We start from the raw sequence: 27,469 nt of genomic DNA, 5'->3' as shown, positions 1-27,469 counted from the left end.
CTGGCTAACATGGTGAAACCGCATCTCTACTAAAAGTACAAAAAATTAGCCATGCGTGTTGGCACCCGCCTATAGTCCCAGGTACTCAAGAGACTGAGGCAGGAGATTCACCTGAACCCAGGAGGTGAAGGTTGCAGTGAGCCAAGATCGCACCAGTGCACTCCAGCCTGGGTGACAGAGCAAGATTCCATTTCAAAAAAGAAAGAAAAAAAAAAGAAAAAGAAATGTTAAGAGAGAGGGACCATATTCACATAACTTTTATTGGAGTATATTGTTATAATTGGTAAATTTTATATTAAATAATGTTGTTAATCTCTTTCTGTGGCTAATCTATAAACTTTATCATAGGTATGTATAAGAAAAATCATAGTACAGGTATATATTAGCTTTCAGTACTATCCATGGTTTCAGGCATCCACAGAGGGTCTTGGAACATATTCTCCATGGATAAGTGGAGACTACTACTGTCCTGAAATCTTAGAACATATAATCTATTAATAAAACAAAAACAAAAACTGGTTACTGGTGACATAGGGTATATTTTTGGAAAGCAGATATTTACTATATGATAAAAAGTATGGAAGTTCTTCATATAAAGATACTATATTTCCCTCTTCACATATAGGAGCAGGTTTAGAAACTATAATACATCACATTATATATCATACTTTCTATGTATTTGGAGGGTAAGGAAGGAAGTATCTAAATAGTTGCATCACTTTGGATATATTTGCAATACTTGTCATTTAAAATGCTTAAATTCTTTAATGTTTATAAAACTACAATATGAAACTTTCAGCCAAATCTAATATTGTTAATATAAAGACAGAAAAAATATATACACAGACAGACTGCACAGTCCTTGTAAACTATAAATCTAAATTTGTGTCTTAATGATGGCCTTGAGTGTAACATACTTTTTATGGTTGAAAAATAATGTATTCCTAACATATCCTTGCTACATAAATGATTAATCTAGGAAGAAATAAAGGAATAGAGAGGATTTTTACTAATACAGTTTCTCTTGACCTACCTGTGACAAAGACTTTCCTTTGAGTAAATTTTTAGTCAGGTATTTGAGTCCTTCTTGACTAGTCCTGACCTCAGACTTTTCTCTGTCCTTGTAGAACCCAGTTTGAACAAGAATCTTGCTAAGTCAGTGAAGGAGTTGAAAAGATTCCACCACAAAATATGCTACTCTGGCATATTGACTATTTTCAATGAAAACAAAGCCCCCCCCCCAAAAAAAAAACAAAACCAAAAAAACAAACAAACAAAAAAACAAGCAAACAAAAAAACTCAAGGCAGGTTCAAGATCACTCTTACTTTAACTCTGTTTTTTTTTTAAAAACAAGAGATGAAATTACCATGTGTAATACATATTCTCTATACCAAAAGTAATAGCGTTCTTGCCATTAATGATTGGAAGGTAAAGCTGAGGAAAATCTGCACAAATAAATCTTGTTAAACTAACCTTTTTCTTCCTAGTCACTTCTCTAACCAATAAATTACTGTAACCCAAGCCCCTTGGACTCACCACATTTCACAACCACTCATGTTTAATTCAATAAATAACGAGGTGGACTCTTAACCGCCTCTTTGGGTCTTCATTTCCTCATAAAGGCTTTTATGCTGAGTAAGATATATACAGTTGACCCTTGAATAATGCGGATATTAGGGGCATTGACACTCCACACAGTTCAGAATACATGCATAACTTTTGATTCCCCCAAAATTAACTACTAATAGCCTACTGCTGACTGGAAACCTTACTGATAACATAAATAGGCAATTAACACATACACACATACTTCATACATTGTATGCATTATATACTGTGTATATAATCAAGTGGCCAGTGGTAAAGAAAGTTGGTGAAACTAACGAACGACATTTTAGATTAAAAATGACTTTTATGTAACACAATTATTCTTACCCTATGCTCACAAAGTTGAGTTTAAGGTAGTTCGATGCAGATGGTCACTCCATTCCAAAGCCTGGGTCCAAATACCCTGTTTCCAGGAGGAGCCAGCGTTCTTCAGAAGGTGGCAAGAGCATTGCAAATACTGAGGAAAACTTTTTTTGCAGTGTCTTTTTTCATCATTCCATATTTTGCTCTTTATAATTGCAACTTCTCTCCTTATACATGTCTCTTTTGAGACTTCTCACTTCTCTAAGGTGCTATTTTCCCTCCTCATCTATTTTTTTATATGTAGCATATCCCTCCTTATTGTGCTGAAAAGGCTTCAGACTTGCTGTTCTTGCCAGGAAACATTTCTGCAGTGCGTATGGGAGTGGAACGACTTACAGAGTGTCAGGGCAAGTCCTTACATTTGTTTTATGCTTAGGACACAACACAGAAGATAATTTTCTAAGTTAAAGATTGTATGATTTTGTCTTGACTTCAGAAACTGGTCATACTTTTTACTTTAGTTTCTAAGAACCTCAGAGCTGAGCTTGAAACAACTTGAATAATTCCAATGAGACATTTGTTATTTAACCTTTTTAAAAAATACTTCTCTAATTTAAATCATATTATTATTGCTCTAAATTTGCCAGGTTCATTTTAGAGTTTTATAAACTGTTTTAAAACTAGTTTATGGCCAGGAGCGGTGGCTCACGCCTGTAATCCCAGCACTTCGGGAGGCCGAGGTGGGAGGATCACGAGATCAGATCAAGACCATCCTGGCTAACACGGTGAAACCCTGTCTCTACTAAAAATTACAAACAATTAGCAGGGCGTGGTGGCAGGCGCCTGTGGTCCCAGCAACTCAGGAGGCTGAGGCAGGAGAATGGTGTGAACACCAGAGGCAGAGCCTGCAGTGAGCCGAGATGCGCCACTGCACTCCAGCCTGGGCAAGATCCAGACTCCATCTCAATAAATAAATAAATAAATAAACAAACTAGTTTACATTAAGTTGGAATAAAGTTAACCAAATTAATACAAACATGTTTTATTGCACTTCTCTTTATTCACAGATATGGCCTTTTTTTCTTTTATTTACTAATGAAATGTTTGTGACAACCCAGGTGAAACAAGTCTATTGGTACCATTTAATAAACAGCCTGTGCTCACTTTGTGTCTTGGTTTCACATTTTGGTAATCCTCACAATTTTTTAAGTATTTCATTATTATTATATTTGTTATGGTGATCTTTGATCAGTGATCATTAATGTTATGGGAGGCGGAGTTTGCAGTGAGCAGAGATCACTCCATTGCACTCCAACCTGGGCAACAGAGTGAGACTCCATCTCAAAAAAAAAAAAAAGTTTTTATATGTAGGGTACAAAATAATATCTGACCTTAAGGTGTGTGCAAAGTTTTCTGAATTAATTAAGACTTAAATATTAACACGAGTGATTGTTTTTGTTACAATCACCAGGTTCGATACTTTCCCCAGAAGAAAGCATATACAAAATTTTCACATAATTTAAAAACATCCACAGATATATAGCTATGGATTCAGTTTATGAATCAATAATTCAGCTCTTCAGAAGTAAAAGATGACATGAGAAAATATCTGATATTGAGGTGGCAAGGAATAATAATGTTGAATTGTACCTTGTTAAAAACTGCAGACAGTTGTGGCTGTCTAAGTAAGACATTGTGTGTTACTGAGATGCATCCATGTGCCGAGTGAGAAGACTTGTAAGAATCCGTTTGGGAATAATGAGAACATGAGCATTCCCTTCCCTACATCCACTACTCCCCTCCTGCCATTTGAATGTTGTGAATTTACCAAACATGGTGATTTAGGTCACTTTTATTATTTCAGAAATTCCAGATACTTTACTACTCATATTAAATAGGCCTCGAAGGGACATTTGCCATTAATTAATGTCTAATACGAAGAAAAGACAAATGTATGTGATCTGTAGTAAATAGTAATAATACAATCTGAATAATACATTTAAAATTTTACTCCACTTTCCAAGTAATAAAGCATTGATTCTAAATATATTCTCTATTTGTCAAAACAAATAGAAATTATTTAGTGTTTCATTTAGAAAAGAAATTAATTAATGATGTCTCTAAGTTAATTTTTTACTTCTTTCCCCCATATCATTTTTGTATTATATAAGAGAGCTTATTTTTCTACTGTATCTTGGAATTAATTAGCAAAACATAAAGTATGATATTTAACCCATGGCTACCACATTTTATTCAGTGTATTTAGTAGGTTCTTATATATCTGGAAAAGAAAACTTAAGATATAAACATAACCAAACTAGAATAACATCTTTTTTTCTTCTATTTACTTTACTTCTTGAATCCAATGATATAATATGGCTTCCTCTACCTCTGAGAATACACTTAAAACTACAGAAGCAAATTAACATTCTCCCGATTCACAGGTAGTGCAATATTGAAGATTTCATCTCGTTGAACACATGTTGGATCAAATTTACAATACTAAAGCGCTCTTCTAAATACTGCAGTGTGTAGATGGAAGACAAGCTAGTCAGGTGGCAGAGTGAACATCATGCTGGTAGGCCTTTTCAAGCTGTCACTTGCAAGATGTTTGACTGCTGAGAATGTTAGCCATAATTAATCGCAGAGATAGGAGGCTGCAAATGGGCGAGGTAATATCCAACCCCTGGAGTGAACACTAGTCATGGTAAAAGATAATAGATGTGGCCACATTGCTTTGAGAAAATTTAGAGAATATTTTGGGTCACACGGATACATTTCTGCCTTATTTGTGAAACGTATTCAATGAAGTTACATCACACATGTAGACTTCCAGATCCTCTGTCTAACCTACTTTCCTTGGCTTTGTGGGAGAACACATATTCTAATGAAGCTCATTTTAAGGCAAATACTTTTTGAAAATACAAAACTGATAGATATATGTATGCAGGATTCCTTCTTATATGTTTTTTATAAACAGTGAGGTTGTATTTCTCCTTCAGTGTTTAATGTGTTTCATCACATAATGTCCTAGAAGTTTTATCAAATTTTTCTCTCCAGCTTTTGAAGGTGTGTGAGAGCGAAAAAAATGCAGTCTGCTGCTTCACTAATAAAACTAGGACAAAGGCCATTCCGACTGAAATATGTGAAACACTCACTTTTATTCATTTCAAGCATTTTAAACCTCTAAATTTGGACTTGAATAAAGACATTTCATAGAAAAACAATTATTTTTTATTTATTTTTTAATCTTGATAACTTTTAATAGTTTACAGCCACAGTGGCAGCTTTTATATGTGTACATGCATTTAAATACAGTTTCATACCATAAATAGCCATGTGGAAAAATATCTGCCTCTAGGCAAAAAACAAAAAAAATTCTTTGCCACTACATAAATACCTTTAAGTAATACTGAAAATAGACGTGAGGTAATTTTTTTATCTAAAGTGACCGTAGCCTATATTAAGACATATTCACTGTAACAATTCAAGTTTTAAAATCCTTGTTTTATAACTAAAAAATGTGTCTTTTTTGAAAAACATCTTTACATTTATCACTATTGTACATTTATTTGGTAGGAAACAGGGGTGTTTAATGGCTTGCAACAGGGATGTTTGATGTCTTGCAACGATAAAATGATCATATTCAATAGAAAATTATCTCACATTCTGCATAACTTCTGAACATTCTATAAGACAATTACAGAAGTGAAAAACCAATTTGTAGATAACTGAATGAGTACGACCATTTAATATATGTGAATAAAGGCATTTCAGAACATTTTAATGTACACTACACTTTCCAATAGTAAGATTTTAGGTTGAAATAAGATTATACTTTAAAAAGTTGACCATTTTGAAAAAATCATATCACTGTTGGCAATGCCATTTTCATACTTGAGATGCTAGTCCAACATATTGCTTATCCATTTGATTCTGTTTGATTTTATTGTTATTACATTCATGATAATGCTAAAATACACACACACACAATTACTTGGGGGGTTTTTTGTTTTGTTTTGTTTTTAATAAAAAGCCCAAAGAAAAATGCTGACAACGTTCAGTTGAAATTTTGAAACTGGGTTTTATAATTCTGCCCACACAGCAAAAGCTGAAATGGTCTATGAAGATGTAGTTTTTGAACTAATGAAGCAAGTAGTAAAACTGACAAAACCAAGTGAAAATTATACAAGGAAACACAATAATAAGTTAACAAATGAATTCTATATAATACAGTTTTTCTTCATGTTGACAAGACGTCATTTAATCCTTTCTAATATTTTCCCTTCTCTTATAAATAAATAAGCTTATTTGTTAATACTTTGTCTAACTCTAACTTTTATTCTGTTACCAATGTCAGTAATACTTTATTTTTCATTATTTCTCTTATAAAGTGACTTCTGAACTTGCTAGTTTGTTTAAACTATCACAAGGTCAGAAAACCAAACACTGCATGTTCTCACTCACAGGTGGGAATTAAACAATGAGAACACTTGGACACAGGGCGGGGAACATCACACACAGGGGCCTGTCATGGGGTGGGGGGCGTGAGGAGGGATAGCATTAGGAGAAATACCTAATGTAAATGAGGAGTTAATGGGTGCAGCAAACTAACAGGGCACATGTATACATATGTAACAAACCTGCACGTTGTGCACATGTACCCTAGAACTTAAAGTATACTAAAAATAAATACGTAAATAAAATAAAAAAATAAATACAAACATATTAATCATAAGTAAATGAAATATCTGATTATCTCATTATGTCTGGTAGTAATGTCATCTAAATATTTAAATATTCATCGATATATTCCTTTGCTAAATTTTCTTTTATTTCTCTTTTATATTAAACTTTTTTTAGAGAGCACAACTCCAAATCATCTTTTATTAATGTAGAAAGGTCATATTTAGCAAAAGACACAAGGCAGGGAAGTGTCAGGCCTGAGGCCTGAGACGTGCTGAGGGAGAAGGAGGCTGGGGGCACGTGGGAGAAGTGCTGGGAAGGGCTGAGTGGTGGGGCCCACAGAAAGTTCCAGTGGGCAACACTGTGGGTAGGTCATGGGTGGGACTCACGGGGACCTCGCTGCTAACTCTTGTTGCTTTGGCGGAGTGGGGTGGGGGGAAGGGAGGATCGTTAGTGCTGCCACCTGCAGTGAGAGCCACCCCTTGGTTCCTGAGGGCACCATCAAGGGACACAGGACCCAGGAAGCCCAGGATGGTTAGTGCAACTAGGGATGAGGGCCAGGGAGAAGCAGGTGCTCTGGAGTGGCCGGGAAAAGTCCAGACACAGAGGCTTAGGAGCTTCCTGTTAAGTGTGTGGGTTCCGCTCTGTCTCCGCCAGGCACTCTGACTAGGGATGGATGATCCCTCTCTTCAGGCGCTCCGTGGTGCTCTTGCTGCCAGCGAAGGTGGTCCGGATCCCTTTGCCCATCTCCCCTGTGACCGACAGCAGTTCCGTGTGGGTGCTCTGGCAGCCCTGGGCGCCAGGTGGTTTCATGGCCTGCACGCAGCCCATGGAAGGCGGTCCAAAGTCGTTAAACAGCGGTCTGAAAGGGACAGCGGCTCCTGGCACTGAACCCGACGGCGACAGGACGCTTCCTGTAGGGACCGGGGTGCCCGGCCCAGGGGTGCTGGAGCCGGGGGTGCTGCTGGGGGCAGGCATGATGGATCTGTAGAACATCCTCAACTTCTGGGCACTGCGGAGCCAGCAGGCCGCTCCTCAGGGGTTGGCTGCCTGGCCGCTCAGCCGAGATCTGATTTGCAAGCTGGCTGCACACCCCGTACTAAATCTATGTTAAATTTTTTAACTGCCATTTTTATTAATCTAAATACAGTTCAGATATTCTCGATGAAAATTTCACATTTGAGTTGAGACGTACTAAAATGTAAAATACACAATGGATTTCAAAGATTTCATAAGAAAAAAGAATGCAAACTATCTCTAGTAATTTTTACATTGATTACATGTTGCCACAGTATTTTGGATTTATTGAGTTAAAATATGCATTATTTTTTTAAAAAATCTATGCTACACTTTTGTTAAAAAAATTTAAATAAACTATGAAATTACTTCTTGGGATAGAAAAGGGGACATTATTAAATATTTACCTAAATTTTTTTCAAAAATGTATCTTTAACAAAAACATTATCAAACAAAACAAAAGTATTTTAATTTTGAATAGGTAAAATAAACTTATTCCTGCTGAAATTCAATCCTGGTATGATTTCTTTTTTACGCATTTGAGGACTCTGTTTATAACCCAGATAAAACATAAAGCTTATGAAACTCCTCTGAGAATGTCGAACACAAATTACCTGTATAGATATCAGGGTGCAGATGATGCTGAGGCCGGGCTGGCTGAAGAAGAGCAGGATGAAGATGCTGTACTGGCACAGGGGCTGGCCCCAGGTCACCCGCCCTTCATGTACATGGCGATCGATGGTCACCTGGCTCACCAGCAAAGTGAACAACAGGTCGTTGGTGGCCAGCCGCATACCAGTGTGTAGAAGGCGGTCTCCTTCTGCTCCTCGCGCGACTTGCACAGCAGCACGATGGCCACCAGGTTGCCCACCACCCCGAAAATGGATGGTCCAAGGCTGTCCAGCAGATTGGGCTCCAGGTGAGGGACACATTGACCTGGGAAGGGGTTAACATGACGGTGGCTGGTGGTGTGCAGCCCTGGAGTGTGAAGCTGAGTCTGGGGTGATGGAAGAGAGACAAAGCCTCCATGAGTGAAATGACCACCTGCAGGATGTCAGAGCCGCACCCAGGAAACGGGATGCTAACATGACAAGAGAGGATCTCAGTCCCACTCTCTGGATTGCAACCACTTACCAACTGCAGCCACCCAAATCTCCAGGCTCGCTCTGCTCCTGCCAGCGGCACACCATTGCTGATCTTAATATGTGTAAACTGAGCCTCACATTCCTCTTCCTCCCCCCTACCCCCCCCCCCCCACGTATCTCACTACTCTGACAAGAGCCATCTTCAGGGAAAGGTAACTCCCTAGTATTATTCCTGACAGATTCTGAGTTAATAAAATGCTCATGGAAACCCTGGAAGACAATTTGGAGAGTGTTCTCTTTCCTCCCTGGCTCCGCTGGCAGTGCCCCATCTCCACGCCTTCTACCCAATGGCCCAAATCCCATGTCACGTGTAGCAGCCCCAGTGGTGGCCTCTGCATGACCCCCTATGGTCAGCCCTCAGCTGTCTTGGACCAGCCTCCAGTCTGCCTTCACCTCCTCCTGCTCAGCCTGGAAAGTGCCAGGGCTTTGGCTTCTGAGAGCCAGGTCTCAGTGGCTGCGGTTTAGGGATCTGAGGTCAGAGTAGCCAGTTTTCAAAAAAGTGGGAAACAAGAGGGCCAGCGGGATGGATCTGGAAAGAACAGTGCTGGGTTACGCGTTCGATTTTTTTCCTTCCTTCAAACATGAGTCCCAGCTTTGCTGTGCCCCCCGGTGTAGGCTGTGGGAGGACAGCTTCCAGGTGTGCGCCGCAAGCACAGGTGGCAGGAAGCCTGGGTTCCGGCTCTGGCCGCTGTCCACCCCAGTCGCTAGCAGTGTCAGCAGCTACTGATGTTGGCGGCTGCCACTCACTGGCATTTATAAAGTACTCCACCCTTGGCTGGGTGCGGAGGCTCACGCCTGTAATCCCACCACTTTGGGAGGCCAAGGCGGGTGCATCACCTGAGGTCAGGAGTTGGAGACCAGCCTGGCCAATATGGCAAAACCCTGCCTCTACTAAAAATACTAGAATTAGCCGGGTGTGGTGGCGGGTGCTTGTAATCCCAGCTACTGGGGAGGTTTAGGCAGGAGAATCGCTTGAACCCGGGAGGCGAAGGTTACAGTGAGCCGAGATCAGGCCATTGCATTCCACCCTGGGCAAAATGAGCGACACTCTGCCTCAAAAAAACAAAACAAAACGAAACAACAAAAACCCCTGCTCCTCCACCCCCTAGCATCAGAATACAGCAGAACATTTAGGTACCCACAGAACATAGACCAAGATGGTCTGTGTCCTGCATTTTAACAAACATTAGAGTTTTAAAAGAACTGAAATCATGTAGAATGTATCCTCCAGCCAAAATGGCATCCAATTCAAAATAAAAAAGTAAGATAACAGCAAAATCTTAAATACTTGAAAGATAAACAGCACACATTTTAGTTTTGTTGGTTTTTTTCTTTTTTACATTTTTATTTATTTTATTTTAAGTTCTGGGGTACATGTGCAGGATGTGCAGGTTTGTTACACAGGTAAATTTGTGCCATGGTGGTTTGCTATACATATCAACCCATTGCCTTGGCATTAAACCCAGCACGCATTAACTATTTTTCCTGATTCTCTCCCTCTCCCGCCCCCATCCAGGGGCCCCATTGTGTGTTGTTTCCTTCCCTGTGTCCATGTGCTCTCATTGTTCAGGTCCTACTATAAGGGAGAACATTAGGTGTTTCGCTTTCTGTTTCTGCATTAGTTTCCTGAGGATAATGGCTTCCTGTTCCATCCATGTCCCTGCAAAGGACATGATCTCATTCTTTTTTTATGGCTGCATAGTATTCCATGTTGTATGTGTACCACATTTTCTTCATCCAGTCTATCATTGATGGACATTTGGATTGATTCCATGTCTTTGCTATTGTGAATAGCGCTAAACAGCAAGCACACTCCTAAGGGAAACGTCTCAAGGGAAACTATTAAATATATTAAACTGAATAAAAATACGACATATCACACTTGATTCAACACAGGTAAAGCCAGTGCTGGCAGGAAAATGTGTTTCACTAAATGTGTATGACGGAAAAGTAGAAATTTCTCAAATAAAATTTCAGCTATCACATCAAGAAAGTAGAAAATAGTAGCAAAATAAAACCAAAACAAATATAAGAAAGAAGCCCGAGCTCTGAGCGGCAGCCGTGGCCACCGGCAACAGCACCGCCACGAGTGTCTTGCGGGCTTTCCTCAGAGGAGCCTGTCAGCATCCTCCAGTTCCAGGCGCTCTAGCCCCTGTCCTGCTTCAAGAGGCTTTTTCCAACCAGAGGCTTCTCCTCCATAGCCTGAAGGCTCGGCCAATTCCCACGAAGTTTGCCGGGAACGCAAGGCTGTCACTGATATTCGTGGCACCAAGACTTGTGCGCAGGTTGCACACATTGGCCACTGTCTGTGCCACGTGCAATGACGCCGCCTGAGGCGCGCACACCGCACGCGCACCCGCGTAACGGCTTGGCTTGCCTGTAACTGCCAGGCCTGGCTCTGCGTTCCTGGCTTGGCTTGGCGTTCCTCGCTTGGCTCGGCGTTAATCGCTTTGCCCGGTGTTTCTCGCTTGGATTGACGTTTCCTCCATCGCGTTCTTTTGCTGGGCTTGACCTTTTCGCTGCTGGGCTTGGCATTCCCTTGGCTGGGTTGGGTGTTTCCTTTGGGCGGGGCGGGGCGGGGGTTGGCCCTTCCTGGGGGGGGGGGCGTGGGATCACCCCGGGTGGGCGTGGGCTTTCCCCGGCTGGGTGTGGGTTTTCCCGGGTGGGGTGGGCTGGGCTCCCCTGCTGGGGTTGGCAGGTTTTGGCTGGGATTGACCTTTCTCTTCAAACAGATCGGAAACCCAGAATTTCCTGCTAGTTGGTGAAACTGGTTGGTAGACGCGATGTGCTCGCTACTACCGGCCTCCCCTGGCTGTTCAAAGCAGATGGTGGCTGAGGTTTCTTCAATACCCGCTGCCTCCGCTGTGAAGAAGCCATTTGGTCTCAGGAGCAAGATGGGCAAGTGGTGCCACCACTGCTTCCCCTGCTGCAGGGCGAGCGGCAAGAGCAACGTGGGTGCTTCTGGAGACCAGGACGACTCCGTTATGAAGACACTTAGAAGCAAGATGGCCAAGTGGTGCTGCCACTGCTTCCCCTGCTGCAGGAGGAGCGGCAAGAGCAACGTGGGCACTTCTGGGGACCACCATGCCTCTGCTATGAAGACACTTAGGAGCAAGATGGCCAAGTGGTGCTGCCACTGCTTCCCCCGCTGCAAGGGGCGCGGGGAGAGCAAGGTGGAAGCTTGGGAAGACTACGACGACAGCGCCTTCATGGAGCCCAGGTACCACGTCTCCAGCTGCAAGGGGCGCGGGGAGAGCAACGTGGAAGCTTGGGAAGACTACCACGACAGCGCCTTCATGGAGCCCAGGTACCACGTCCCCCGCTGCAAGGGGCGCGGGGAGAGCAACGTGGAAGCTTGGGAAGACTACCACGACAGTGCCTTCATGGAGCCCAGGTACCACGTCCCCAGCTGCAAGGGGCGGGGGGAGAGCAACGTGGAAGCTTGGGAAGACTACGACGACAGCGCCTTCATGGAGCCCAGGTACCACGTCCGTGGAGAAGATCTGGACAAGCTCCACAGAGCTGCCTGGTGGGGTAAAGTCCCCAGAAAGGATCTCATCGTCATGCTCAGGGACACTGACGTGAACAAGACGGACAAACAAAAGAGGTAACCGGGCCTGGGCTGGGAGGAGGCGGGACGTGGGGGGATGATGGGGGCATACCCTCCTGGAGGGATCGGGGTCCTGGCTTTCTGTTCCTCCGCAGGCCCCACACCACCCTGGGTGTGGAAACCTCAGAGAGGTCAGGGCACAGGCCCTTTATGAACAACAACACAGAAACAAAACTTTAGCTGATTTCCTATCCGATTATAATTTCCCTTATAGAACACTAATAGACTGTATGAAAGTGACTTAACTCGCAAAATCAAGTCGATGCAGCAGATTATTTTTAATGTACACATTTTAAAACAATGTTCTATACATTATAGAAAGGTGTATATTGAGAACTAAGTCCCATAATATATCAACTTCTGGGCTAAATATTTTTCAAATAAAATCCAATATGGATTTTATATCAATGTACCCTATGTAAATATGTCCTTTACTGAGGAACCTTACAAGGAAACTGAAATGAGAAGATGGTTTGTGTCCTTGAATAGGAAGATTCGTTTTTCTTAAGATGTGAGCTTTTTCTGTGTTTATCACTTTTACGTAAGCCAAATAAAAATAGCAAAGTTTTAGCATTTTTACACTGCACATCCTGTATTTTATTGCTGTAATAAGTTAATTTTTTGTAACAGAATGGAAAAAGACTTGCTTTTCCAGATATCAAAATGTGAATGTGTTATTTCCACAAATTGTTTACTAACAACTGAAAAAATATCAATGAATAGAACAGAATAGGAAATCCAGAAATACCCAAATATATGTAAGAATTTAGCACTTGATAATGGTGATGTTTCATATTGATAAAGCAAGATTAATCATTAATAAATGAAATGCATGCTGTTTGGAGAAAACTAGCTAGATTTTTATGTCACAAAAGTAAGTTCTTGGAGTATAGATTAAAATTTTTAAATATACAAAAGGAGAAAAATACCAGAAGAAAACACAAAAGCCTATTTATATATGCAACTATTTATTTATTTATTTATTTTTCTGGGACAGAATCTCACTCTGTTGCCCAGGCTGGAGTTCAGTGGCGCAATATCAGCTCACTACAACCTCCGCCTCCCGGGTTCGAGCAATTCTCTGCCTCAGCCTATTGAGTAGCTAGGATTACAGGTGCCCGCCACCACACCCGGCTAATTTTTTGTATTTTCAATAGAGGCAGAATTTCACCATCTTGGCCAGGTTGGTCTTGAACTCCTATCCTTGTGATCTACCCGCCTTAGCCTCCCAAAGTGCTGAGATTACAAGCCTGAGCCACTGAACCAAGCATATATATGCAGATATAATAAAATAAGCTCAATTTAAGATTGGGCAAGGTACTTTTTTGCATATCTACCAGTGACCTGTGCACATAGGAAAACGTAGTGTTCCTGGTAAGAGAAGGAACTTAAGTTAGAAGAGGAATGAAATACTGTTTTCTATTGAAGTTAGAAGAGGAATGAAAGGCCGGCCGCGGTGGCTCACGCCTGTAATCCCAGCACTTTGGAAGGCCAAGGCAGGTGGATAACGAGGTCAAGAATTTGAGACTAGCCTGGCCAGCATGGTGAAACCCCGTCTCTACTAAAAAATACAAAAAATTAGCCAGGCATGGTGGCATGCACCTGCAATCCCAACTACTCAGGAGGCTGAGGCAGGAGAATTGCTTGAACCAGGGAGGTGGAGGTTGCAGTGAACTGAGATTGCACCACTACACTCCCGCCTGGATCATGGAATGAGACTTCATCTCAAAAATAAATAAATAAATTAATAATAAAAATAAATAAATAAAGGAATGAAATACTGTCTTCTATCCACCAAGTTTGTGAGGGTGAAGAACAGTGGTATTTATGTAGTTGCTGAAAGTTTAAGCTGCTGCAACTTTTCTAACACACTTCGATGATAAGAACCACATGTTAAAAATGTGTATGCCTTTTACCTATCAACTCTATTATACTGAAATATCTATATGAAATAGACACATATATTTTTCTTAGTATTGCTTAAAATAGCAGTGTATTGAGAAGAGCTCACATAAAGATTTTATGAAAAACTTTCAGTGCATCCATAGGATGGAATAACATGTAACCATTGAAGGTGTCAGTAGATACAGAGATATGTTGTCGTGCAAAGATGTGCTTTGCTATATCAAGTGAGGAAAAAATCAGTTTGTTATACACCTACACAAACAGAATCTGCTCTTGTGTTACCTGAAAACGTGTAGAAAACATAATCAAACTTATTTCTGGGGATTTGTAAGTGAAGTTCTTCCCTTTCTCTTATCTGTGATTTCTGCAATGAATATCTGAAAAGTTTTAGTTAAATTTCACTAGTAATGAAATAATCCTTGGAAAGAGAAGAAATATGCTACTTGCATAGATACAAATAATTTCTCACATTTTATTATTTATTTTTATTCCTGTGGATAGCTATCTTCTGTGAACTTTTACCCTGTTGAGAAGTAGAGGGTTTCTGTTTACCTGTTCCTGTAGATTTTATTGTATATACATTTTATTATAAAATTATCTTTTCATTATATATATAAACATGTGTAAAAGGTATGAATTAATTATTTTATTTTAGTTATATATTTATGAAAACTAAAATAGCAAATATAAATGACCATTACTATTGTAAATGTATTGCTCTACTCAACAGGAGCATTCTTTAAAAATATTGAACTCCCAAGCTGTGTTTATGCATTCTTTCAATCCGTTTAGTCATCAAACATAAGCCAGACACCTATTATGTGGAAGGCATATTCTACCATCTCTCAGGATCCTCCCGTCTTTGAAAACTTCATATTTACCTGCTGGGCCTGAGCAAGTTGAGCGATTTAAAATTGGGGCATTAGGAGGTAATCTCAATTGAAACTTTTCTTCCCTCCTTTCAAACAAAAGCATTTCTGAAGGTAGACAATAGTAAAAGATAACCCTCAACTACCCTTCTGAAAATGTATAAGTCTTGGGTAAAGACTGTTTTAGTACTTTTAAGAACTAAAATGTGGCACACAAACAGCATGGAATACTATGCAGTCATAAAAGAAAGAACGAGAGCATGTCCTTTGCGGGACATGGATGGTGTTGAAGGCCATTATCCTTAGCAAACTAATACAGGAACAGAAAACCAAGTACCGCATGGTCTCACTTATAGGTGGGAGCTAAATGATGAGAACGCACGGACATCTAGAGGAAAGCGACACACACTGGGGCCTATCAGAGGGTGAATGGTGGGAGGAGGGAAAGAAGCAGGAAATAGAACTAATGGGTACTGGGCTTAACACCTGGGTAGTGAAATAATTTGTACAACCAACCCCCTTGACACGTTTTTACCTATGTAACAAACCTGCACATCCTGCACCTGTACCCCTGAAAGTAAACGTTGAAAAAAAGCTCCACAAATAGTTTCATAAATTCATTTTAAAAGGAGAAGAATTATAACAGTCTTAAATCCTAATATGAAAGATTGGAAATATCTAATGTACATACATTGTATAAATCTAAGTATTGATAAAAATGAGCCCATGCCATTCATTTGAATTTCAAGCTTTCTTTGGCTTAAAGTTTTTGAAAACCAAAGTAAGAAATAGATTATTTTAGAAATTTGTTTGTGTTTTCACCTCAGCCCTCTTATTCCATACTTCTTTTAAGAACTAAAATTTATCTAAATGCTAGTCATCTGATTGGAACCGCCCCAGACGTGTTATATTGTAACATATTCTACTTAATGTAAGGCACCAGGGATTGTATGATGCCCCATTATTGTATGTCTCAATAAGAGAATTATTTAAATGCTGCCAATTATAGTTATAGTAAATCATGAATTATAAGTGGTATTTCAGTGTGAGAAATGGTGAAACATAGAGACAATGATCATCTTAGAATCACTAAAATACATCGTTACCTGTAATCTTTAAAACATACCTGAAAGTGTAGGTATAATTGTATCATCTCATTGAATTCAAATGTTGTCTTTAGTGGTATTAGTAAAAATTATAATATCTTACAATTACTGAGCTGTTATTTGTGTTAGGAACTATTCTATATCTTTCGTGTAGAGTCTTATTTAAGCATTACTGTGGTTTCCTCTGAGAAATCGACTCTTTTCATTCCCATTTTATTGATGAGGAAATTGAGAGCCAAAATAGGTAAGCAACAGCTGGGAAGCATCAGAGCTTCAAGTAGGATTCCAGCCCACGTTGAATGCCATTCAAGGGCTCTGGTCTTCCTATTCAAATAGGCTGCTCTTTCATTCATACAGTGAGTCATGAGGTAATAAGTAGTGTGCTTTCTTCAAAGGGAAATTAAGTTTGTTTTGAAGGCAGAGTAATAGCAGGCTTTCTGTGTTTGCTATTGCATGAATCATTGATGTAGCTGTAGATAGTGCACTACAATTTCCTAAAAAGTCTTCTCACTCTCATAGGACTGCTCTACATCTGGCCTCTGCCAATGGGAATTCAGAAATAGTAAAACTCCTGCTGGACAGACGATGTCAACTTGATGTCCTTGACAACAAAAAGAGGACAGCTCTGATCAAGGTATGCAGTAGTCAACTATATCAGCATGAGATGGCTTTGATTTCAATACATAGCATAAAAATGAGTTTTCTCATTTAAATGGAACTAGTTGGTGAAAGCTGTGGAATGTTACTTTTAATTCTCAGGACTTATAATTTATTTTTGGTCTAATACTGACAGGCCGTACAATGCCAAGAAGATGAATGTGCATTAATGTTGCTGGAACATGGCACTGATCCAAATATTCCAGATGAGTATGGAAATACTGCTCTACACTATGCTATCTACAATGAAGATAAATTAATGGCGAAAGCACTGCTCTTATACGGTGCTGATATTGAATCAAAAAACAAGGTATGGGTCTACCAATTTCATCTTCAAAATACTGAAATGCATTCATTTTAACGTTGACCTGGGTAAGGGCCAGTTTTCCATATTTGGAAGCTCAAGCATAACCTGAATGAAAATAGTTTGAAATGAGTTAATTATCTAAGACTTTATTTTAAATATTGTTACTTTTAAAGAAGCATTCAAGGGTACAGTTTTTTTTTTAATGCTCTTGTGGTTTATGTTTTTTTTAGAAACACTGAATTTGTATAAGGTAATACTTTGTTTTTTTTTCATGCCAGGTTTTTTTTCCCCTAATAAATGTAAAATGACAAAATTTGCCCTGGAAATAGGTTTTACATTAAAACTCCAAGAAAACTCAAACAGAGTTCAGTGAATAGTAACCCTGCCCCTTTGGCAAGTTCCAAAAAAAAACAAAAAAACAAAAAAAAACAGTAATAGATATGAGGTGATGGATTTCTCAGTGACAAGTCTTTTTCTCAGTGACAAGTCTTAAGATATTTCTGATTGCACATGAGGCAGAAGCAGAAAGGGAAAAAGACAGCAATCAGAAATATCAAGGCCAATTTGGAAATTGGGTAATGGAGGGAAAGACCATGAAGAAGTTTTCTGTGTGTGTGTGTTGCTGTTGATCATTCATTTGTTTCCTTTGTATGGTGAGACAAGGTTCTTTTCAATTTTAGAGAATGACAGTTTTCAGTTTGGGAGAGGGAGTTAGTGGGTTGTAAACTGCTTAGAGATCAATTTCAGGAAGCCTCTGAGGATCCAGATAGGCAGTGAATAGGTGGTAATGTAGTGGGAAACACTTGAGCAGAGGGAACGACAAGTAATTAACTGACTTAGTGTCCTATTCTGGTAAAAATGGCCAATTGGAGTCTCAACTCTGCTTTCAACTCTAGAATATCTTGATGGGAAGGTGGGTGATAAGGGGCTTATAAGGAGCAAGATCAGGTTGGATTTTGAGTTTACTAGACCTTGTTCTACTCTTACCGGGGAAAATTATGTGATGTTTTCAGCAAATGAGTCTCTCTCCTACTCTTTCCTCTTTTTGGCCAAATCCTCAAATGATAAAGGGAATTGGTTATGTGGATGAGCGCTGAGACTGAAGTAATCATCTATTGTACTAGATTCCAGCTAGAGTTGTGCATTCCAGTTACCTCAGGAAAATTTTTAAATAATCCACAAGTCTAGGCTTTCCCCTGAAGGTTTTGATAGAGTAAGTCTAATATGTACATTTAAAAATGTTTCCTTGAAGCCAGGCGTGGTGTTGCAGGGCTGTAGTCCCAGCTGCTGGGGAGTCTGAGGTGGGAGGATTGCTTGAGCTCAGGAGTTCGAGTCTAGCCTGGTCAACATAATGAGACCCTGTCTCTAACAACAACAACAACAACAACAACAAATTTCTCAAAATCTGGATACACTTCTGCTTAAGAACCATGAATACATAAGTGTAATATGTAAATTCTTATGTCTCAGAAACTTAAGATATTTCCAGAAGAGTTGGAGTTGCATATGTGCTAATTCCTTTCAATCTTTCCTTTCCAATAACATTAATCTAACTTTTTTTTTGGTTTGTTTTTGAGATGGGGTCTCAATCTGTTCCCCAGGCTGTAGTGCAGTGGTGTGATCACAGCTTACCACAGCCTTGACCTCCCCAAGCTCAGGTGGTTCTCCAATCTCAGTTTTTTGTTGTTGTTGTTGTTTTTTGTTTGTTTGTTTTTTAGTAGAGACGAGGTTAATGCCATGTTTTTCAGGCTGTCCTTGAACTCCTGGGCTCAAGTGAATCACCCACCTCAGCCTCCCAAAATGCTAGGATTACAGGTGTGAGCCACCATTCCTGGCCAAGTCTGACTTTTATATGTGGATGAGACATTAAAATGAATATTATTGGCACTATCAGCTTACGGAATAATACCTTTTCCTTTATACCTTCAGTTCTTCCCTGCCAATCAGAAGGTCTTTAGAAATTTGCAGTGAGTAGTCTTTCATTAAGTAGAGAATGGCCCTCTCAGGATTTTGTGTCTCTTTGTTCCGTTATTCAAGTGCTTAGGTCAGTAAGTCATTGTTAAGAGCAGAGTTTTCTCAATTAGAATTATAGCAAATTCTAAACCTTTTTTTTAATCAATTGAAGCTGTATTGTGGACTATCCATTATGTCTCTTATGTTTGCAGAGCTTTGACATAATCAAGATGGCAGGTTTAAACACTAAAAACCATGGAGTTATTAAGAATACAGACGGGAATTCTGTTAGTTTCAGTAATCCTATGAACTGATGATTTAGTTAACAATCTGGAAAAAGTAAATACAAATAGATTTTAAATGAATGAATGGAAAAATTCTTCAAATGGGCAGTAGGAGTATTAATAGCAATTTTTATTGCACATTGGAGCTTGAACTTTTGGTAAAACATGTGAAACTAAAGAAATATTTTACATTCAAATTCTTGCTTTATACACAAGAATTTTGTCTTAGGGTTGGATAATATAGAGATAAAAGATACATCCCCTGTCCTCAAGAAGCTCTTTGTTTAAATGGAAAAAAAATCGTCATCCAAAAGTGCCATGCCAAATGCTGGGTTAGAAGCAAAGAGTCTTAGAAGCAGTAAATGTTGAAAGTGAGTTTTTGAGATGATCAGAGTTGATGTGGTCAGGCAGCGAAGGGGTGTTTCCAAGGGAAGCAGCAGCATGTGGGAAAGCACAGAAGAGTAAGATGGAAGCAGCTACATTTGATTTACTTTCTATGAGTGTAAGTCCATGGGATCTTATATAAAGTTTCCAGTTCAGCTGAGAAATAGGTAATTTTTTGAATTACATATTGTTTTTGTTTTATATTGTTTTACAGCATGGCCTCACACCACTTTTGCTTGGTGTTCATGGACAAAAACAGCAAGTGGTGAAATTTTTAATCAAGAAAAAAGCTAATTTAAGTGCACGTGACAGATGTGGAAGGTATAGTTATTTCTTTTAATCTGTGTGTTGTTCGAGATTGATAGCAGTCACTCAAGTCATAAATAATAAATTAGTAAGATTAAATTATACTTATTGGGACATAGTGATGAGTATCAACACAAATCAGTTAAGTAGAAAAACAATTATTTGGACTGGGCAACATGAAGAACAGTTTTAGTAGGATTCATCTTCTCTTATTGTATTGACTGATGTTATTTGTTGTATGATGTTTTTGGTTAGATGAGATTATGTTAGTTAAAGGGATTTCATGTTAATTTTATGAAATGTGAACTTTAGCTTTTAGTTTACTTTATGACCCAGTATTGAACTTCTTAACCTTTTCTAGTAGTTTTTAACCTCTGTGTCTTATATGCTTTTCTGCTAAATATGCTGCATGAAACATAAATAGGAGTTGAAAATCCTTTTTTCTATTCAATGAGTCTGCTTTAAGTTGCCTTGTTTGAAGAATATTAATGTTAGCTTATCCCTACTTGACAATTAATTGCTATTCCCACATACTGTGGGTCCAACAGCTTTTGCTTTTTTATTTCCAGTGTATTTTGATGGTTTTATTTTTAATTGGTATGGAGAGAGGGAGTGAAGATAGTTTTAAGTGGATACACTTTTCCTTTAATGAAGGCAAGCCGTAGGTGGGTGATAAAGAGAAAAGAGCTAGGCTTTGAATTCACACAAGACTGGGTTTAATCCCTAGCTTTCTTACTTGGTAAGTGTGTGACCTTGGGAATCTTATTTACCACCAAATGTGTTGTCATATATGAAAAGTAGGAGAATATATCCTTCAAATTGATTGTGCATAAGTAAGGAAGATATATATGGCATTTAATTCAGTGCCTAGCACATGCTTATTGGCATCATTAACTGAAACTCCTATGACTATTCTTACCATTATTATTAATATTACTGCTTTCAGCAAGCAGAGAGGTCTTACTTATCTTACCCTCTAGCTGATTTTCTATTACAGCATATCAATCTAGGGAAGCTGTAAGGAAATCTTCACTTATAACTTTGTCCACTTCAGATAAGTGGCCCTAGCATTGTTTCTTGCCCATTGAAAGACTTTAAATTAATGTCTTCTACTTTCCAATACCTCACCGAGATAAGAGGTTTCCTTGTTGTCCCTTCCTTTAAACCTTGTTGGTATTTTACAAAGATGAACACTTAAGCACCCAAGTGCTTGTGTGTTTTAGTGCATGTAAATCTTTAATTCTGCATGGACAGGCAAGATGTTAAGTTGATAAAGTATATCAAATTAGCTTTTAAAATAAGTTTATTACAGTTCCTAAAGGAGAAATTATCTCTGTCATTTTAGAAATGCTCTGATACTTGCTGTACGTTGTGGATCAGCAAGTATAGTCAGCCTTCTACTCGAGCAAAATATTGATGTCTCTTCTAAAGATCTATCTGAACAGACGGCCAGAGACTATGCTGTTTCTAGTCATCATAATGTGTAAGTGTTTACATTAAAAGGCGAGTTAATGCTAAATTGAGGTTTAAAATAATTATAACAATAACATCTTACATATCAGGTGAGATGTCATAGTGCCATTCAGCTAGTTTTAGAGTGGCAGTCAGTTAGTCCCCTGCATCAGCCAGAAATCAGAAAAAAAGCAAGACAATTTAGAAGTACCAATGGATACAGGATTCTTTATCTCAGGACTTTTAAGACCTTGATACTTTGAGATCCCAATATTGTTCATTTCATCCAAGTATAACACCTATGGATGGGATTAAAAAACAGTGTCATATCTTTCATTTTTCTGATTAGTTATTTGGGTCTTGAAATGTCCAGCTTAACAAAAAAACTTGTACTGTCTTCTGGAGACTATTTCCTACATACTCCTTGAATTTTTCAATAACTGAAGGGATTCACTAAATCCAAGGAAGACAGTCCCTTTTTTCAAGTCAAAAGGAGCAGAATTAAAAAGGACATTCCAGTCATTTTGATGTTTCCCTTGTTTCTGTTGCTGCGTTGTTGCCACTCAAACTGGTCCTGTTGCCTGGTAATGGCTGACCTTTGACACCAAGATGCCCTTACTGATTCAGATCCCTCAAGTCTTTAAGTTCCCATATCTATGCTTCTATGCTCAGCCATTGTTCCCAAAGCACCAGCACCCTGCTCTGGCAGCTGGGTATCCTGACTTGATCTGCAGACAAAGTGAGCAAATTGACACTTGCCCCCATATTCAGAACCTAATGTGGAAACCACATCTTAGCCAAGAATTAGCTGAGACCTTCATGGTACAAAATCCTTTGAGGCCGTTGTTGGTCTTTTCTCTGGCAGATATTAATTAGGCTTGTTCTAAAGGGTCAGAGGGGTTCAAATAATGTGACAGAAAGAGATCAGTGTTTGTTTCTTCTTCTTTGCTATCAGATCTGTACTGTGAGGCACCTTTATATTCTCTATAGAACCTTAGGTAGTAGAAAGTCCCATATGAACCTTCTCCAAGCAGTGACTCCCAGTTGTGGTCAGCCCTTGAGTGATCTGTTTTACATGATAATGAAAATCGTCCAAGCTACTTTCATCTGTAACTCAAGATTTTAAAATATTTTCAAATTCTACCTCACAGGGAGCCATTGAAGAGAATTCTCAGAATCTCAAGTAGGTTATTTGGACTTAACAGAACCAAGCCCTGTGCATGACTCATCACTAATCATGTGTAAAAGTAGGGCTTTGTGCTTGCTTCTGCAGCACATATCCTAAAATGGGAACAATACAGAGAAAATTAGCATGGCTTCTGCATAAGGAAGCAGCACAAATTTTTGAAGCATTCCATAGTTTGGTCAGTCACTGGAAGGTCATTTGACTATTTGCTGACTAGCTCTAAGGAAACAGTGTGAATCAAAGCAAAAAATGGGTGCCACCAAAATATTGAAATTGTGATTTGCACTAAAAAAATAGTCATGTAAGATGGTCTATGAGGTGAATCAGAGCTGAATAATGTGTTTGGTGCAAAATATGTTGTTAGTGTGTATGTCAAAAATTAGAGAATGTCAACTTACAACTTCTTCATGGAAACTAAAAAACATATAGGTAGACTTTTGGTCTCCATGTCAGCTGGAATTGAACATCAATATCAACTATTATCCTAAGAAACATCTGCTGGCTCAGAGTTGGAGTCGGTAGAGAAGGATCACTGGTCCAAGCCAGGTCTTAACATCCATTGGTTTTTCTGCCCTTGGTGTGATTGGTCAACTCCATGATAGTGGACACTCACATTATCTACTTTAATGAGATATTTATGAGTAAATTTAGTTACAAACTAAGACGTAGTTGAGATGCCCAGAATTATAAGCCCTAAGGAGCAGGAAAACTAAGAAGCAAAATTAAGACTTAATAACATTTGCTGAAAACCATAACATTTGCATATTAGAACCTATGAACAAAATATGCATTGGGTTTTATTTGGTATTCCAAGATAATTTTAGTTATAATGTTTAGGAACAGATTATTCCTTTGCTTTACTATTTCTCTGAGCATTTAAAAAATGTTATCTTGTTAAATCTTTGTAACAACCTAGTGAAAGAAGGCAGCAAAGTCCTCACTTTGTTGAAGAAGATAAGCAAGTCATCCAAGAACAAATAGCAGCTGTTCATTATGGAGCTAGGACTTAAGCAGAGTTGGAACACTTTCTATTATGTCATGCTAATGCAAGCTAATTTACTGGGTCACACTGCTCTCAATTTATGAGCATTTCACCCTACATTTTTGTCTTCTTAGAAGCTTCAAGAGAAGTTTGTAGAATGTACTCATAAGTGGATGGGATAATATTGTTAAGCTCTGATATTATGATATTGTTTGAAATACTCTAAGAATTTTATATTTGGTAAGTGTTTTACATCAGTATTAAAATAGTAATTTGGTTTATTACATTTTTATACATAGAATTTGCCAATTACTTTCTGACTACAAAGAAAAACAGATGCTAAAAATCTCTTCTGAAAACAGTAATCCAGGTAACACTTGTGATAGTGAATTACTTTAGGTCAGTTGTCCCCAATCTTTTTGGTACCAGGGACCGGTTTTGTGGAAGACAGTCTTTCTATGGGCTGGGGGAAGGTGGGGATAGTTTCAGGATTATTCAGTCATGTTACATTTATTGTGATACTTTATTTATATTATTATTACATTGTAATATATAATGAAATAATTATACAACTTACCATCATGTAGAATCTGTGGAAGCTCTGAGCTTGTTTTTCTGCAACTAGATGGTCTCATCTGGGGGCAACATGAGACAGTGACAGATCATCAGGCATTAGATTCTCATAGGAAGCACACAACCTAGATCCCTTGGGTGGGCAGTTCACAACAGGGTTCATGCTCCAATGAGTACCTAGTGCTATCACTGATCTAGGAAGGGGCAGAGTTCAGGCAATAATATGAGCCATTATTATTGGTTGGCTGTAAGTACAGGTGAAGCTTCCCTGGTTTGCTTACTGCTCACCTCTTCCTGTGTGGTGTGGTTCATAATAATCCATGGACTGCTACCGGTCTGTAGCATGGGAGTTGAGGACCCCTGCTCTGGGTGGTCCTACCATAGATAAAAAAGTAAAAGTAAGGAACTTTTGATCTCAAAAGAATGCTGAAGCAGTTATGTTACATATGCTTGTCCCAAAAAGGTCTCACTATTACTGACTTCATTCCTCCTCATTTGAAGTTGGAAAGAGACACATTTACTTTGTTGGAGCAAGATGTGCTCTTCTACCTGCTGGTTAGTTGTCATGATAACAGCAATTTTGTTAGAACAAATGCTCTGCTATCATTTGCCAAAAGATTGTCATAATAAATATACAAATTTCTCAACTCTAGGCTCAGGAGATTATAATAAAATTAGAAAAATGTTTCACAATAACAAAAATGCTAGTATGCTACCTGGTTGTGGACACCTAATACATTGTATAACCCAAACGGTATGAGGACACCTTTAATTTAGCCATCAATTTATCAAAGAACTTTTATAAGTTTGGTTTTATAAGTTGCAGGAGATAAAGACGGAGCAGATGTAGTTTTGATCCTTAAGGTTCTCATAATAGAGCTGTCTCTATTTCATTTCTGTGCTTTTTCAATAGAATTTACAAAGAAAATATTTCCATTTATGTTTTCACTTCACTTAACAAATAACTATCAAATGTCTTTTAGATACTAACCATTTTTCTAATGCAACAGAACACAATTAAAAATACAGACAGGAGTTTGTTATTATCATTGTCATTATTTTTTTATTTCACTACTGTATTCAGTTCTTACTGTGTGCTAGATGCCCACTGGAAGCTTTTAATTTATTATATATTGATTATGTGCCAGACATATGTGATGAGGAATGAAAGTTTTGGTAAAAAAAAAAAAAAAAGTGGGTATGATTCAAGGGAAGCATGCAGAGTGAGAAGAATTTTTCTAGGTAAAAAAGCAGAAGAATAATGTTTGACAGAAGGAACATGCAACAAGATTGTGTGTTGGCCAGAAGGAACATCTAAGGAGATTGCCTGTTTGGCAGGAAGGGCAGCAAGTGCAAAAGACAAGATGCTTGAGTGAACTTTGCAGGGTTTCTGAGCAGTTCACTTTTGCTAGCACCAAAAGAGGTTGGGAATGAGGTGAATACTTGGGTAAGGCAAGTTTATGACAGACTTTTTAATACTACAGAAATGAGTAGGTTTCGCCCTGTGGGCCATGGGACGTTTACCAGGTAGAATGCTTTGGATTGCAAATACTGATGAACAGTGGTGAAAACAGTAGGAATCAGAGTTGTTTTGTTTGTTCAGTGATATCCTAGGGATCCCTCTTGTCCCTCTTTCTGTGCTGTCGACAGTGTTTTATTCATGTCTCCTTTCATGGTCGGGTAATCTGCAACAGCTCCAAACATCTTGTTCTCAAAACACAACATCTCAAGGGCTTCTTTTCTTCACCTGTGTTTTCTAAACAGGGAGAAAACTTTGAAGCACACAAGGGGCTTCCTGTAATATTTCACTGGCTGTGTTACACTACCTGCTCATTCCCAAACCAGGCACTGGGAATGCAAATACGTGATTAGCTTAGAATTAAGTTTCTCTTTCTGAGGCTGAGGAGGGAGATTGGGATAATAAACATCCCAATAGACTTGTGTTTCTTCTGCAAGAAAGAATAAGGAATGGCTATTGGTAGGGAGTCGACAATGTTTGCTGCAGGGGCTCATTGGAGACATGGGAGCAGGGGAGTCACAAGATTAAATTTGAGTATTAAGGCATTCTGGTTGTGGTGTAAAATGGGTTAGCAAGCTTTTCCTGTAAAGGACCAGGCGGGAAATATTTTACACTATGTGGTCTCTGTCATAACTACTTACCCCTGCTGTTGTCTGCTGTTGTAGAGTGAAAGCCACCATGATTCTATGTAAGCAAACAGGCATGACTGAGCTCCTTTAAAACTTTATTTACAAACCATAAGGCAGATTTAATTTGGACTGTGGCCTATAGTTTCCTGGGATTGGTGGAAGGTTACCATGGAAAGAAACCAGGAGACAAAGGAAGCTTTTGCAATAGTCAGCTATAGTTTCCGTCACACATCCTTGGACTAGTATCAATGTATTATAAGGTTTTCACCCATCCATGGTGGAAGAAAATTAGGAATCTCAGTTACTCATTTTAATATGTTGGTCTTTGTTTTTATGGTGTTATGCCTTTTTATTTGTTTTGCTTAATTTTTTCATGTAAGAACTAACATTAGTAGTTGACGGTTTTCTTTTAAATAGAAGCCATTTTGTAAAGTTTATGTTCCCAGTGGCAGTGGAAATATAAAGCAGAGGCAGAAGAGAGGTATAGTCCATATGATTTAGTCATAATTGAATGAGAAAGGCTTGGGGGACCGAGAGAAATGTCAGATGATTTACAGGTTTCCATGTCGTACACTAGTATTTAACCTGGACATGAGGAAGGAGTAGGAAATTTTCTGGTGAATACAGAAGAGCAAAGAGCTGCAGGTCAGCAGAAATGACCATTTTTTTCCTATGCATGTTTAATGGAATATTCATGTAGTATATTTTGAGTAGGTAATTGGATAACCAGCATTTATAACTCACGTCCTACTACTTTGACTCTCAGTAACAAGACTTATCAAAGATCAAAGAATCTGAAAGTTAATGAAAATGTCATCATTTTCATCATCCATGTGTATCACCATCAGTGACCGAAAGTTGGCATCCACAGAACACAGAATTGGGATAGGTGAACTTAATAGATAAAGATGAATATCAGAATTGTGTTCCTCTTAGGGAATGATAGTCTCCATGACCTGTGTGAGTCACGGCTGCCAGAAAAGAAAG

At 38.9% G+C, this 27,469-nt stretch overlaps 1 protein-coding gene, 1 non-coding gene and 1 pseudogene across 2 annotated transcripts in view; 2 read left to right on the top strand and 1 right to left on the bottom strand.

Moving 5' to 3' along the window:
- Positions 1–6,811: 6,811 nt before the first annotated feature.
- On the bottom strand, positions 6,812–7,600 carry LOC139358864 (cyclin-dependent kinase 2-associated protein 2 pseudogene; annotated as a pseudogene).
- A 4,158-nt stretch (positions 7,601–11,758) lies between these two features.
- LOC139358550 (POTE ankyrin domain family member B-like) overlaps positions 11,759–27,469 on the top strand; it is a 30,031-nt gene continuing 14,320 nt past the window's right edge. Inside the window, exons 1-6 of the mRNA XM_071079786.1 lie at positions 11,759–12,367; positions 16,770–16,884; positions 17,044–17,217; positions 20,050–20,156; positions 21,487–21,624; positions 24,061–24,131. Coding sequence (XP_070935887.1) covers positions 11,766–12,367; positions 16,770–16,884; positions 17,044–17,217; positions 20,050–20,156; positions 21,487–21,624; positions 24,061–24,131 — 1,207 coding nt within the window. The 5' untranslated portion in view covers positions 11,759–11,765. The remainder of the gene's footprint in view (positions 12,368–16,769; positions 16,885–17,043; positions 17,218–20,049; positions 20,157–21,486; positions 21,625–24,060; positions 24,132–27,469) is intronic.
- LOC139358991 (U6 spliceosomal RNA) lies at positions 22,851–22,957 on the top strand. The gene has a single exon (XR_011614490.1). It is a non-coding gene; the product is annotated as a U6 spliceosomal RNA (small nuclear RNA).

Source organism: Macaca nemestrina, chromosome 15 (assembly GCF_043159975.1).
Source record: "Macaca nemestrina isolate mMacNem1 chromosome 15, mMacNem.hap1, whole genome shotgun sequence".
In the NCBI taxonomy this organism is placed as follows: Eukaryota; Metazoa; Chordata; class Mammalia; order Primates; family Cercopithecidae; genus Macaca; species Macaca nemestrina.
This window is presented reverse-complemented; position numbering and strand designations above follow the sequence as displayed.